Source organism: Corvus cornix, chromosome 1A (assembly GCF_000738735.6).
Source record: "Corvus cornix cornix isolate S_Up_H32 chromosome 1A, ASM73873v5, whole genome shotgun sequence".
NCBI lineage: Eukaryota > Metazoa > Chordata > Aves > Passeriformes > Corvidae > Corvus > Corvus cornix.
This window is the reverse complement of record NC_047057.1, coordinates 67,668,299-67,682,992: the sequence shown is the minus strand read 5'-3', so window position 1 is coordinate 67,682,992 and position 14,694 is coordinate 67,668,299. Positions and strand designations below refer to the sequence as shown.

Here is a 14,694-nt window from a genome sequence, read left to right as displayed (position 1 = left end):
AAAAACCTGAAATTTGTTGGTTTATGTTGCAAAAAGTCTTGACTGTCTGGTTTTACCATTGTTCCAGAAAATAGTGTAATTCTTCCTCCTGCCAAAATTATGTCTTTGCCTAAAGACTATCTAAATAATAACAGTCTTAGTGGTAATTTCATAAATCTGATGTGTTAAAGGGACCGCTCTTTGTGTGTATAGGGAAAATGTGTACACACCCCATTCTTGATCCTTGTAACTGAAATGTTGTACTCCATGATGTGATTGAGTATAACCTGAATCAAGATTTCATTATGTAAATGAAGCTCTGTTTTAGGAATTAAGTGAGGCAGATGTACTTTTTCTACTGTCTGTCATGTTCCTCTCCTAAAGCATCTCCTGCTTGGCCACTTTCAGGGATAGCACAAAAAACCCCAAAAGAAGCCATAGGTCAAACCTAATAGAAGCTATGTCTGTGATACAGCAGTGCTATGCACTGAAATTTATTTGGTATGACACATTACAATTATATAAATATTTTTTAAATATCACATTACTAATTGTTAATGTCTGTATTGTTATTAACCCTACACTCTTTAACTGTGGTACATAATAATGTATTTCATCTTTGATTTGCTTGACCCTGCTGTTCTCCATGCACAATGCATCGAATTTCAATTTTTTCACATTAGGTTTTTTGTCCTTAAGTAGAGGGAGCATCATATTTTGATGGAAAGTTAAGCATCTGACTCACATCTCAGTGGCAAGACATTGCTTGTTCTCCCCTCTTCAATCTTCTTTCCCTACACACCTGATATTTTCCATAGGTTTGAGACCCCTGCAATTTCCTTCTTTTAACAAGGTGCAGATTTTGAAATGCTGTACCTTTAATGAGTGATAATGTAATTGGATAAAAGCTGTGAGGATGAATAGAGCTTTAAAGGTCACTCTTGTAAGAAGAATTAATGTGTTATACCATTAATAAACCATGGAAAACTGTGGAGCAAAAGATAACATACTTAAGTTATTGTTAATGACATGGAGTTCACTGCTGTACATCTCTCAGCTACAAAGGTAGAAAGTGACTTTTTGAGGTTGCTGATCAGTATCACTGTGCATGCTGTATATGTAAGATAAGCTGTCTTTAACTGGTGCAAGAGCTGGATGGACACAGTGTACTTCTAGCAAAGGTTTATCCTTTACTGGAAGACTACAAGAAAGAAAAGCTCCTGAACACCCTACAGCGTCTCCTGCTAACTGCTAGGCCAGATCTAACAGAAGTTACAGCAAGTAGGACTCATTGCCATGATGAAACTATTTGGTGATCTTGAAGTGAGCATGAAATTTCAAGTCACCTTCCAGCAGGAGCTACACCATGAAAAATTTTGACAGCGTTTTTAGCAAAGCTGCAAAGGTCCCTGACACGGTAGGGAAACTGCATCACTTTCTAATCCTGAGTGATAAATCCCTCTACAAAAAGTCACTGGGAAACACTCAGTCATTTGTCAGTCAGTTACCTCCACCACTGGAAAGATTGGAGCTGTCAGCACAAGGCACAAGTTGTCTCTCCTAGGTGTGCACAGCCCACCTTGCTGGGATGTGGCTGAGCTGTCACTTTTCACCACCAGTAACTTCAAATTAAAACCATTCTCTGAAAGCAGTTCTTCAGGCTCCTTGGACCCCATGACATGGAGAAATACCTGTGTATTTGTTCAGTTTTCTTTGGAGGACATGAACTCAGAGCCTCAGAGATTATCAGCATAGCTGCACTCAGGCATACAGCTCCACAACCCTTTCCAGAGCTATCCCTATAGTGTATAAATTGTGCTGCAGACTGAGCAGTCACAAATGTCATGGCTTCATGTATGACTTTAAATCCAAGCATTTCTTTTTGGGAACAGGCATATGTCCGTGTACTAAAAACAGAAACAACTTCTCTCTGCTCTTTGCCATTATCTGCAACATCTCTGTGCTAGTTTGGCAATCCTTGGAACTAAGTGCATTTTATGTAATGCAGTTCCCCTCTCTGTCAGTAATTCACCACCTACCCTAAACAACAATAATTTACATTCAACTCGCTTCTATATTAATCATTTCCCTGCACACCAGCATCTTGGCAGCTACTGAAAAACATAAGGAGTGCTTGCTTTTATTCACTGTCATGTGCCAAACTGTCTCAAAGATAGCAGTATTCAGGAAAAGCCAAATAGTCTGGAGAAGGGCATGCATTCCAGTTCCTAGGCAAATTTGGCTCTCTTACAGATTGAAAGTATTATACCTAGACAAGAGCAAAAGCAGCACTAATACTGCTGTTTGTTTGTTTATTTCCTTCCTTTCTAATTTATTCTGACTACATGCAAGGTTGTTCAGATGCAAAGGTTAGCAGATGCAAACTGGGGAAGAAACCAAGCAAGTTGGTAAAATGGAGATGAAAACAAAATCGACTGGTAGCACTGTACTGGTGCAGACTATATTCTTCCTTATGCTGGGAAAACTGGAATTACTCTAATTCCATTGGCTGGGAATTACTGAACTGGGTCATTTAATAAAAGCAATGTGGATCAAGTTATTTCATATAAAACTCTCAGGGTTCCTGGGGTTTTAGCCAAAACTAGCTGTCACTACAATTAACAATAGTCAAACCACACAGAAACTTTTCTTTCTAGCTTTTGCTCTCCAAGGAAGATGGGAGTACCAGTCCTGCTCTTTCTGCAGTCCAAAAAAAAAAACAAACAATAAAAGCCCAAATCAAACTAAAATCCTGACAGCAGCACAGCACTGAACTAATCTGACATCAGCTTCTTCCCCTGAAATGTTTTAAGCAGCAAGACAATGGCCTACGTTTTTTGGCAATCAGTGGATCAGATAGAAGAGTCTAGCAATACAACAAGGATGTGTAATCTGACATGATTAGACAAGGCTCTTTAGGAACAGAACATTCATAATTGAGACAAAGAAAGAGTATTAATAACACTTTCCTAACACGGCAGTTAGCCATTTTATATTTCCTTTCTTTAATCTTAGTGTTTTTCAACAAATCATGGGATTTAATAGCGTGTTTTGGCAGATTAGAGGATTTATGGCCCAGATGTTTTTTGTTCTAAAAATGGATTAGGGTGTAAAGTTTGCTGGAATCCATGGAACATGTTGAGGCAAGCCGGTCATTTTGTGTGTGATTAGTGCCTGCCTTCTGTCTCACAGTCCCTCCATCTGTCACAATTCACCAATGGATCTGGATAGATTTAGCCTCATGTCACAAACAGAAGTCCCTTTTCTGGGCAATTTCATATTACAGATTCATTTTATGCCATTTTTATGCCCTAGTTAAAAGACAGAAAGAAGTGTGTGTGTGTGTGTGTGTGTGCACACGTGTGGGGATGTGGAGGGGGAGAGGGAGATCAATAGATATTAGCCTCTCCTTTAATATTTGAAAAAACAGACTAGGGCTTGGAGTCTCCCATCAGTATTCTATCCTACAAATCACATGCAGATCATAATAAGTATGGTCTATAGTACATTAAAGGAAAAAAATGACGAAGTGTCACATTTAAAATTAAATAGTATTAGCTGTGCTAGTGATGCTTGTAACATTTTAAAAGGAAATAATGCAGTGACTACCAAGGCTAAGCCCTAGGCTGTAAATTTGTGGCAAAACAGTGGACATTTGACCTACTATTAGCAGCGTGAATAGGAGTGGGAATGTAGGTCCGTGTAGCTGTGGTTTCTTGTACATTTGTGAATGACAGGTGGTGGCGGGGAGCATTCAGTGGATGAGGTTTCTCTTCCCAGCCATTATGCATTTCATATGTATAGCAAACCACCGCCACCTGTGGTTTATTTTAATGTATTCACAAGTTTTAAGAAGGGGAAGAATGAAACAGTCTATTTTTAAGAGTTTGGGATTGCTGGCATGATCAAAGCTTCCCCTAACTCTTATCCGGTTACATCCTGCTGCATACAAACCACAGGGCTAACCTCTGCAGTGTCAGGGAAATATTGAAACTAATAGGATCAAATAGCAAGAACGAGTATTTTGGCACCGAGGTTTCTCATGCTTTACGTCCAGGTGGCTCTATCATAACAACAACAGAATTACTGAGCACTGACAGGTTTGTGGGCATTGCCTTTTAACTCTTTCTCATTAATAATGATAAACTCTGCGTTCCATTGATGAAAGCTAAAGTGTTTTCTTGTAACTTTCTTTTTTTAAGACATCCTTTCTTCTATCACGTCATCAGGTTATTTAAATGACCACGATGCTGTTACCAAGGCAATCCAGGAGGCCCGACAGATGAAGGAGCAACTTCGGAGGGAGCAGCAGGTGCTGGATGGGAAGGTGGCCGTGGTGAACAGCCTGGGTCTCAATAACTGCAGGACAGAAAAAGTGAGTTTCCCAGACTCCTTCTGCAAAGGGGTCAGAGTAGGAATTTGCCTCTCCCCACAGATACCCAGGTTCTTCCTCCCTTCTCTTCCTCCTTTTTCTCACTCTATTTTTCCTTCCCTGTTTTTGAAACAGAATAGTTCAAAAAAAGTGAAAAGCAAAATGAAAACCACAACCAAAAGATGAAATGAAAGAGAGGCCTGGAGACCCCTGGGTGAGAGTGGGGAGGAGGTAGAGATAGTTAAAGCTCTCGCAAGAATTTTGGAGGCCACTAATTCTCTGTTCCAGCCTGTCAACATGTATTAAGAGAAGGTGATCTTGGAAATCTCTGAGTCTAAGTGGAAATCTTGCTTTATGGAAATGCTTACATGTGTTTGTGAGATGAGCTGGATTTGAAAATACTCAAGCTTCTTTAGGAACATAAGCTTTGCTGATACTCAGGCTCAGCTTCTGGGTATTTAGCCTTGTGAGGTTGTCATATATGATATTTTGTGACCATTGCAATGTAGCACTGTCATGTCATGTTAGATGACTTAACAAAATTGAAAAAGCAGAGAATTGACAACACAAACTGCACCAAATATTTGCAGTGAAGCTTAGAGGCAGCAGAATGTATGGGCCTTACCACCTTCTGCTTTTGTACTGGCCTGTAAAGCTGTGCTATAACAAAATACCAACAAAGTGGATATTCTCTAGTAAAATTTGTATGGGCTCTAACTGTCATGTGTGTCAGTGAGGTCGTGATTTGCTGCTTTTCTCTGTAAGTGCCCGATGTCCTTCTGTGTGCTAACCTGGCTTATGGAGGATAAATAGAACTGCCAGTGCTTGCTGCCACATTTATACTGAGTTGCCCTTATAATGCTGCCACCTAAGATACGCATCCCAACTCTAGTGTGCATCTCAACATCGTGTGCTTAGCAGGACTTTCTCCTCTGTTCCTCTCCTTCCCTGCAATATTTTCTGAGGTGATACAGCCGTCATTGTGCAGTACAAGGATCCCCGTTGTCACATTTGGTGTCAACTGCATTTTATTGAAACCACCTCCACTGTAAGGTCTTGTGCAATTCACTGAGACAGGCAGGTAAATAGATTGAATAAAAATGATCAGCTGTTTAGCAGGAACTTGAAATCCAGTCATCCTAAGAAGCTTGTGAGTCAAACAGTATCGTCCAGAATGAGCAGATTGCTAATTTGGATAGCTTTCCATTTTCCCTGGTTTTAGATGGAGTTTGATCAATAAGCTGTGAGAAGCCAGCAGCCTGTGTAATGAATGTTAAATGTACACGTGAGTCTCTCACCGCTGTACTTTTTTCATCAGCCTATCCTGGGTGTCAGTGGTGTAGAAATTACTCCAATTTCATGCACTTTCTGGAGAGGAAGGGGAAGGAGAAAAGAGGTCAGTGTAATAGGTATCTGGCAGTACATACACTCTGTCTCAGAAGAAAGAGGTGCTGCTATGGGAAGAGAGAAAGAAAGGGATAGAGCATGTTTATGGCATTTCACAGAGAAGAGCACCAGAAGGGAAAAGGGAAAAGCAGAGTGTCAGATATAAGAAGTGATCACAAGCACAAAGGAATTTATATTCAAATATTTAAGCATTCTTGAAAGGATGCTCGGAGCAGAAATTCCTTTTCTCTGCTCCCCATGTAGAAATGACTTTAACACTCAGCCAGATGCTAATGCAAAGTGACTCAAGCTATTCCTCGCAAGCATAGCTAAATTGCCGTTATTTGTTAAGCGCATTGAATTCAGCTGTGGATACAGCAGTTGGTTGAATTCAGAAAGCATCTGTACCCTTTTTTTTTCCCTTTTTCCTTTTTTTTTTTTTTTTTTTTTTTTTTTTTAATCCTCCAAAGCAGAGAGAACTCTACCTATCTCCCCCCTCTCCTCCCTTGTGCTGGCTGGGAATTGTCAAGTGACAACCGACCAAATCCTTTTGGACAGGAAGCCTTCATCCTGAGTTCTATATACTTGCAAAGCAGGCCTTGTGGTTGGATCAGGAAGCCCATTAAAAGCACTTTGATGGTATGGAAATTCATCTTCATGAAGCACCCAGGCCCCTAAGCAGCATGCTGTTTAGCTGTGGTTACAGATCAGTCATTCACATCGGAGGGCAGTAATTGTGCTGACGGCTTGTTCGGCAATGGAAGCACATAAAATAATCCCAGGCCCTCCACCATGGCATTGCGAGTTAATCTTCTTTAATACAGATCAGCTGTTGTTCTAACACATGACTTTATGCTGGCTCTAGTGACTCTGCACAGCCTTTTGATTAAGTAACAGGAGTGGAACCATCTGCATTCACTTTATTCTGTTACTTTCCTATTCTTGGGATTCTCCTTATTCCTTCTGTTTTCACTTCGCACCCTTAACCTCAGCTGAAGTTTATTTTCCTCTCTAATTCGTACCTCCTGGTGGGCTCGTGGAGGGCAGACAGGAGTTCTTTTACAAGGTAGCAGGGAAAAAAAATGGTTTGCTCAATTGAAAATTTTTCTAAAGCAACTGTAGGCTTTGGTGTTTTTGATACAATTAATGCCAAAATTTTATTGGGGCTCACTGATTTGGACTCAATGATCTCAGAAGTGTTTTCCAACCTAATTGATTCTGCGATTCTGTGATTTATTTTAGTATGTGAAGTTCACGTCCAGGCAAACAATCCAACTTCTCTAAAGTGTCTTTTTGGTCTAGGACTTTAAAGTTTTTTTCCTAACAGCAAGATTTGAGAGGAAAGCAAGCATTGCCATTTTTAATTAAACTTTATTCTGGTTTTCTCTGTTTTCAAAGGCAGAGAATTAGAGAGTTGGGAGAGTGGATAGCAAGAAATAGTGCTACAGTTTTATTACAGAGTTTCCCTTTCAGAAGCTCAAGGTCCCACCATGGGACTTAGTGGCAGCCCTAAACTTTCGAGACATCCTGTCTGTGACTTTTGCTTCCTGGCCAGAGAATTGGAGATGGGAGGTGGAATTAAGAGAGGGTTATCCTAATATATATCTATGTGTCCCTGGGCATATTAGTACTTAGAAATGCACATTATGTCTGTGCTAATGTACAGAGGAAAGACTCTCCTTCCTGTAGAGTAACCTCATTTATAGGTAACAAACATCTGTTTGGGGCTGTCCCAAATTTTTCTCCCTTCTTTGCTGCAGTGGGTAGTGTACTTTTGGAGACCTATGATTCTCTGAGACCTGTTGAGCTTTTTTCTGCATGAATTGCTTCTGCAGCCTTTCAGTGGAGGTGGACTCTGTGCCATTCCCAATATATATGTGAGACTCCTGGTGGGGGTTCATCTGCCAGGGGTAGCTGGGCAGCCTTGGGGCTGGAAACCATCTTTGGGAGTCTCTGTTAAAGCTCTTCGGGCTCTTCATATGTGTCCTGTTATCTTGCTCATGTTCTCAGATGTGTTGATCCCTGTGGACAGCCAGACATGCCAGCTAAGGCAGTAGTTAGACAGGAACTTTGTGGAATTAGAGCGAAACTGTATAAAAGGAGTCATACATAAGAAAAGATTTTTAAAAATGGCTAAGATTATTTGGGTGAGTCACTTTTTGGGCATCCAACTTGGACCATCTTGACGGATTTGATTTTCAGAGGATTACTGTAAAAACTATGAGCATCACGATGAACATGGATTTTACTAAAACCTATTTTAATTGCAAATGCAGTAAAACATATTTTTACATTACTTTTCTTGGAAACATTTCCCTGTATAAATGACAAGAGCGTGTATATGTTTTTCTGGTTTCTTGGAAACCCAAGAGCATGGTTTTATTTGTAATTGTCATCTACAGTTAATTATAGCTTGATACATACTATACATAAACAATCTTACCTGTTCTACACATAGCTCAGAGCTCAGGTTGTCAACTGGGGCAAGCAGGCAGCATCACAACAGGCAGCATCAGCCAGGGAACTCTGGCCTCTCTGTCCAGCCCCAAAACTGCAAGGGAGATGTACACAAACACAAAGAGCCAGCATGTGTGTGCACGCATCCCAGCCTACAGTGCACTCCTTCAGGGATACACAGCACAAACATGCACAACACTAGCCAGTAATTCCCCGACTGCAGCCAGACTCTCAGGGATGTACTCTGTGACAAAGGAGGAAGAGGGCATACAAGCCCTCAGTTTGAACACGTGTCAGTGTGCACTGGCACAAATTGGTTTCTGAGTGCTGGCAGGCGCTGGGACAGCTGTGTAAGGACACACAGCCACCAGAGGCTTTCTGATGTGTAGGGATGGAGTCACACTCCAAGCTGAGTACATTCAAATACACCCCCTGTGCTGGGGGTGTGTCTTAACCTGTGGTACAAGTTCTCCCTGTTATTGCTTGGAGTGTGTCCTTTTAAAAGGCTCTGACATGTACTTGTCTACTGGGCTGTGACTAAAGAGCTATTTGTAACAATATTTATTCCAGCATTGTAAGCAGGAGCCTATTACTCATGCTTATGGAACACTGGGTTCAGGATGTCTTTCCTCCCATTCCCACTCACCCCTCCTCCCACCATCCTCTGCACTCCCACCCCCACCTCTCCCTCTTCCCCTTAAGAAAGTGCCAAACATGAAATGACAGTGACCAATGTTGACTTAATGTGGATGTTTAATAATGAAAAAAGTGTGTCAGTTCCAGCGTTAGTTACAAATGGCAGAAAGTATGTCGGGTGGCAGCCCTGTAATAATTTTACATCTATCATTCCTTCCTGATGCCTCCATAGCTGCCTGATGGATGAGGAGAGCAAAGTTAACTCTTTAGAAACCACGGTGATCCACTGAGCTGAAATGAATTTTGTCCCTGCTCTCCCTTTGGGAAGGAGGGAAATATTAAGAATCTCAAACCTGCAGATCCTGCTGCCTTTGTGAAATAAAACACTGGAACTCAGTTTACTAAACACATAAGGAGTAGTTGGTTTAACACATGGCATTTAAATTTTTCTTGTAGTAGAGATTTTTGCTTCAATAGCTTTTTCTTCCTTCTCCTAATGGTTAGATTTGAACCAGAAAGTCAAGAGAAAATTGCAGGACAAAAGGGCAGGCAGGAGAAGAAAAGAGAAGGGTTGGTAAAACAGACTAATGCTGTGCTTGCTGCAGACACTGAAAGACTGTGAGTCAGACTAGATTGAGTAAGTTGTAGTGACTGAAACTGGGACCTGGTGCAAGCCAGGCTTCCCAAACAGGAGAAACCCACTGACAATTAGTCAAGAGGCACAGTACTAACATCATAAACCAAATCACTCTGCAAGAGTTGAAACCTGCCCATTTTCATAATCTCTGTAGTATTTTACTGGAAAAACACTTCAGCATTCTCAAGGACTAGCAGAGGCAGTGTCACCCATAGCTATTACACACGTTCACACTTCTCCCTGCAAGTTCAGCAGACCTAATAGATATGTCCTGTATCCCACTCTATTCCTCACTGGCCTGTAAAACCTTAGAAAAGCTGATCAGTGTAATGTTTTCGTTCTCGCAGTGTGAGCAGAGATCCGTTTGGACTAATGGTTGTGCAATGTGGGGACCAGGTTGTGTCTTGCAGACTGTTAAGAATCCCACAGCACAAGACTTAATGTTACCCTAACAACTGTATATCCCTGTCTTATTTTGCCTCTCCCTACTCTCTTTCCAAGTTTGTTTCACTGAGGTTCTTTGCCAGCAGAAATTCTTGTATGGGGGCTGCAGTCCTCTTTGTCCATGCTATCAGCACAGAGCACAAAGTTTTCAAATGTGTGACAAGTGAAGCAGGTATTATGTCATCACCCATCCATCACCCAGATGTCAGACTTCCAGTAAGCCCAGTCAGCAGCCTCAACGGGATCATTTGTGGTCAAGGAGTCCTGTTCAACAGGGCTGATGTACCCACTGCAATTTCTCCTGAAACTTTTCACAAATTTAATTTAAAAAAACACAGATCATGCTTGCACACTGCAAAGATCAAAATTGGTTTTGCCCAGCACTAAGCAATAAACATTTTGATTTACTTCAGCTGAAAGTTTATCCATTTATTATCTGTTCCCCCCCTCCTGTCCCCCCTTTCATTTTTTTTGCCATTTGCTTTGTGGAGCTTGTGTATATTTATATTTACAGCCTCTGCATTTAATGGCCACATGCCTTGTTTTCACAGATGGCCAGTGGAAGAACTCCCCTCCCCCCTTTTCCTTTAGTAAAGCCTGCCTTTGGTTTTGCTGCTTTTGTCACAGTGCCACTACTCCCAGTTAGCAAGTGCCTACGCACAAGAGGGAGAGATTCTGCAGTGAGGACTTTTTTTATTCCTCCAAGGATTTTAGCTCTTTATTTTAAAACACCACTATTTTTTTTTCCTCCTCCTGGTTGACCATCATTTATTAAATGCCCAGATCCATTTTTCAAGGACAAGATTAAGTATGGATGTTTATGTGTGTCTTTAGTGCCTTGTGATGGCAGGGCTGCATGGGCAGGGTTAGCTAATAAAAAATGAAGCCTATGGAGGGAGGGACAGATTCTGCCCACAGATGTGTGTGTGTGAAACTCCAGTTGAAGTTAAGGAGAACAGCAGGCAGAGAGGTAAGGGAAGAACCCTAGACCCTTGTAGCTGCTGAAGTCCAAATGGAAATTAAGACTTGGTTCATTCCAAAGGGCGGAGATTGGAAACATTCACAGCCTAGTATGGACCAGGGAGGACTGCAGCTGTTTATACTGTAGTGGAAGTTTTATGAAACCTAATAAAGATGGATCAACTTCCTCCTTAAAAAATAACATACAAGTGATGGGGAGTTCTCGTTATGACTTTTGAGCTTTTTGAGTCCTTGGGTTTAAGTTCTAACCTGTGCCCCACAGCCATGAGAGCTTATTACTTCCTGAGATTTTTTTATTATTTTTACATAATCACATGTCTCAAATCACTGGGGCTTTCAGCACATTGATGGACTCCAGCATCAGTGCAGTACCTCTCTTCAGTGTAATAGAAGCTGGGCCTGATTCTTCTGTGAACTGTGTCCATTTGAGCTCCTGAGAGATCAGCCTGACCTGTTCTGCAGGGCTGGAAGAGGTGTAAGCAAAGGTACATCACCCTTCATAATTTGAATACCTTCTAGGGAAAAATGGAAAAAAAAATAGTCTGTAATGGCTATATTGCTGCTATGCAGTTGAGTCACCCATTGTTTATTAAACAATTGCCAGGAAAGCAGAAACTGTGTTCTTGCTTTCTATTTGCATGCATGTAGACCCTCCTTCCCAGGAAATCCTGCGTGGGTTGTGATTTTCCTCTCGTTCATTTTTGGTGTGCCACCTCTCTCCCGCAGTTAGCATTTTCTTTCCACACTGTTCAGCTGTACCAGCTTTCTGACTCGCTGAAGTCCCTGATTAAAATTTACATAGCACATTTCATCCAGAGACCTTAAAACTCCTCACAATGGTGGGAAAGCATCACTATCTCCATCCTGTGGAGTTCAGGAAATTAAGGTGCAGCAACTGAACAATTCACAGAGAGTTACAGGCTGTGTCAGCCCAGGAAGCAGTCTGGATGAGAAACTGGGTCATGGAACTCTTAACCTATTTGCAGTCAGCAGATTACAGCTGGATCTGGTTGAGGTCAACTATGCCCGTGCTGTAACAATTTTCCTAAGAAGGAAACAGCATCTCATCATTCTGCTTTGATTTCCTTTTCCTTTTTATTCCTTCTTCAAAATAATGGGCTGGGCCAGTCCTATATGCATTTTCATGTAAAAGCCCTGACTAGCACTATCTTTCAGAGATCATAACCAAAGAAAAGCAGGACTTCAGTGTCCTCTAGAATTGCTACTTCCCATCAGTTTGTTTCCAAGCCAAATAATACATTTTATGAAGGAAGTAATTCTTTCTCGAATACAGAATTTTAAAAAAAACCCCAAACCTTAGGGGCCTGACCCTTGCCAAGTTACTGAGGATTTTCCTCTTTTAATTTCAGTGGACTCTGTCATGCCTTCAGTGCTTTTAAAGGTACTGACTTGAGAACCCTTAGAAACCAAAGCCCTGTGTCTACAATGCACAACAAAGAAAATGACTGTATAAGTTTCAGTAAATTCTTTCTGTGAATTGGTGTCTGTTCCTGAGAGAAGAGTAATTAAATGTCTAGGTCTTCTTTGTCACTCTGATCTTGTCCCTATAACACCTCATAAGGAACTTTTCTACTGAGTCTGTATAACACTTCATGCAGATTACAAATCAGATGCAATGATTTCTAGGCAGTATTAAAGCAATATGGATTTTAATATGTATTGTAAACCAAAAGATATGGTTCCTCTACCAAGTGATGTAGCCCCAACTTAGACTGCATAATTTTGAAAAAAGTACCATAAAATCAGGAAGAGCCACAAATAAAGAATGTTCTTTTATTTTCTTGCTTCTAATGCTGCTTTTAGATTCTGTGGGTGGATTATTCCATGAAAAATAGAGATCTTGGATAAGCAAGATTGAAAGAGCTGAGGGGGTGGTAAATACATTGTTTCTTCATACTCAACTTTGATGCAACAACAACAAAAAAATCTCCCAAATGATAACTTGCTGTGACATTATAAATAATCTTTCATCTTCTTTGGTGGTCCACAAAGTTTATGTAATTGGAAGGCTAAAACCCTTCTTTGTTGTTTCTTGCCTTTTCATTAGTACAGTAGAAGACTATAAAATTGTGCAGCCAGAAGGGGTTTAACAATTACCAAGTCAACATTTGAAAGTCTCGCTCTATTTTATCATTTATGCATGTGCTTTTTACGAGTTTTACAGCCCTGCAAGCATTACTGAAGCAAGGTCCATTGCAATGGTGGATCTATAACTGCTTTATTTTTATTTTGCTTTCCTTGGTACCATGTGCCATCAGCAAGAGTCACAATTCCACACTCATAAAGAAATTACAAGCTTGAGATGGTAATTTTTTGGCAAGATCTGGGGGTGCTAGTTTTAGTTACTAAAATGTTTAGCAGTCTTTCTTAGGAACCTTTGGCAAGTCCCATAATGTGTGACTCAGTTTCCCTTCTGGTAAACAATTAATAATCCTGCCTTTCTTTGTGAAATGTTGTGGGTAATTCACTGATGAGTGAAGAACACTTGGGCAAGGTGACACAGAAAAACCCAAATCTAAATCAAAGATCCCTCTGAAAACAGCTGGAAGTTCTCTTACAGCAGTTAGAGGTGTAACAAGATCTGGGCCATAACAAGATTTGGACTGGGGCATAGACAGCGTGCACAGTAGCTGTTTTGAAGTACCATGGCATTAATATGCAGGAGCAGAGTCTGGAATGCAAATAATTCATCATGTGCAAACCTCTGGGCACAGCTCTCACTATTGCCAGTTGTTCCCCTAAGTTCTTCCAGCTTTCTGTCATCCATAATGCCTGCCTACCTCATTTTTTCCACACTTGGTAAGACTGTGGATGAGGGTTTTAGAACTCAGGCTATTCTGATGTTTATTTTTACAAGAGGCAGAGGGATTGCACAGAAAGATTACTTTTGCAAAGTCTTCACTCGTTTAGATGGAGTGTAAGACCTTCTTGGAGAGCTAAGGAAAATACCACAGGGTTGAATGGATAGCACCTGGTGCCACCAGCATGTCTGATAATTAAATATGTTTTTCTGTCATAAACTGAACTTACATTTTGTGCGATCATCGCAACTAATCTGCCCAAAACGTTAAGATTTGGTGTATGTCGACCAAGGTATGCATTGAAAGGGCTGATATTTACAGGCTCTTGCTGGGGAAGGAGATGCGCCTCAGCACCACAAACCACATCAGATGCTGTCACTGGTCCTGCTCAGCAAACTAAGATAAAAACTACCTCCTCAAAACTCAAATCTATTTGAAAATACTATCCTTAGCATTTAGATATGGGAAATAGCTGGACAAACTGTAGTTGGAGGGGAAGAGAAGAAATGAGACACACAAAAGGACAATAGCAGGCAACCGTCTGTTTCTTTTTAATGTTTCGACACTGAGCAAAGGTAGCAGGCTGTGTCATTCAGTGTGTATGGAATTCTTAGGTGCAAGAAATGATCAGCAAGTTCCTCCTTGTAGTCCATAGGTAACTGTGTTCGGCTCTCTCTAGCTTTTTTTTGTTTGTTCATATCCCAGTTCCCTTGGGATATGAAAAGCAGAAATGTGAAGTGATGTTCCTGAACACTTCTCCTCTGGAATCCTACACTGGCTGTTTCTCTGCAGGCATCAAAACTGAGAGGAGAAATATTCCTGTCAGGAAAAATGGGGGTAGGGTTGAGGGGAGCAGCAAAGTGGAGAGTGGACTGCTTCAGTAAAAGTGCTTACCCTTGAATTATGCAATCGGAAAAACAGCTCTTGCCAAAATGCGACTCTAACAGAGTTCAGAGTACCGGCAGAGTTTGCCAAATACC

General features: G+C 41.0%; 1 protein-coding gene across 14 annotated transcripts in view; it reads left to right on the top strand.

Annotated features, from left to right (window-relative positions):
* Positions 1–14,694, top strand: part of SOX5 (SRY-box transcription factor 5) — a 613,556-nt gene that overhangs the window by 577,735 nt on the left and 21,127 nt on the right. For all 14 annotated transcript variants that reach the window (XM_039570312.1, XM_039570314.1, XM_039570311.1 and 11 more), the window contains one exon: positions 4,209–4,354. In XM_039570312.1, coding sequence (XP_039426246.1) covers positions 4,209–4,354 — 146 coding nt within the window. The remainder of the gene's footprint in view (positions 1–4,208; positions 4,355–14,694) is intronic.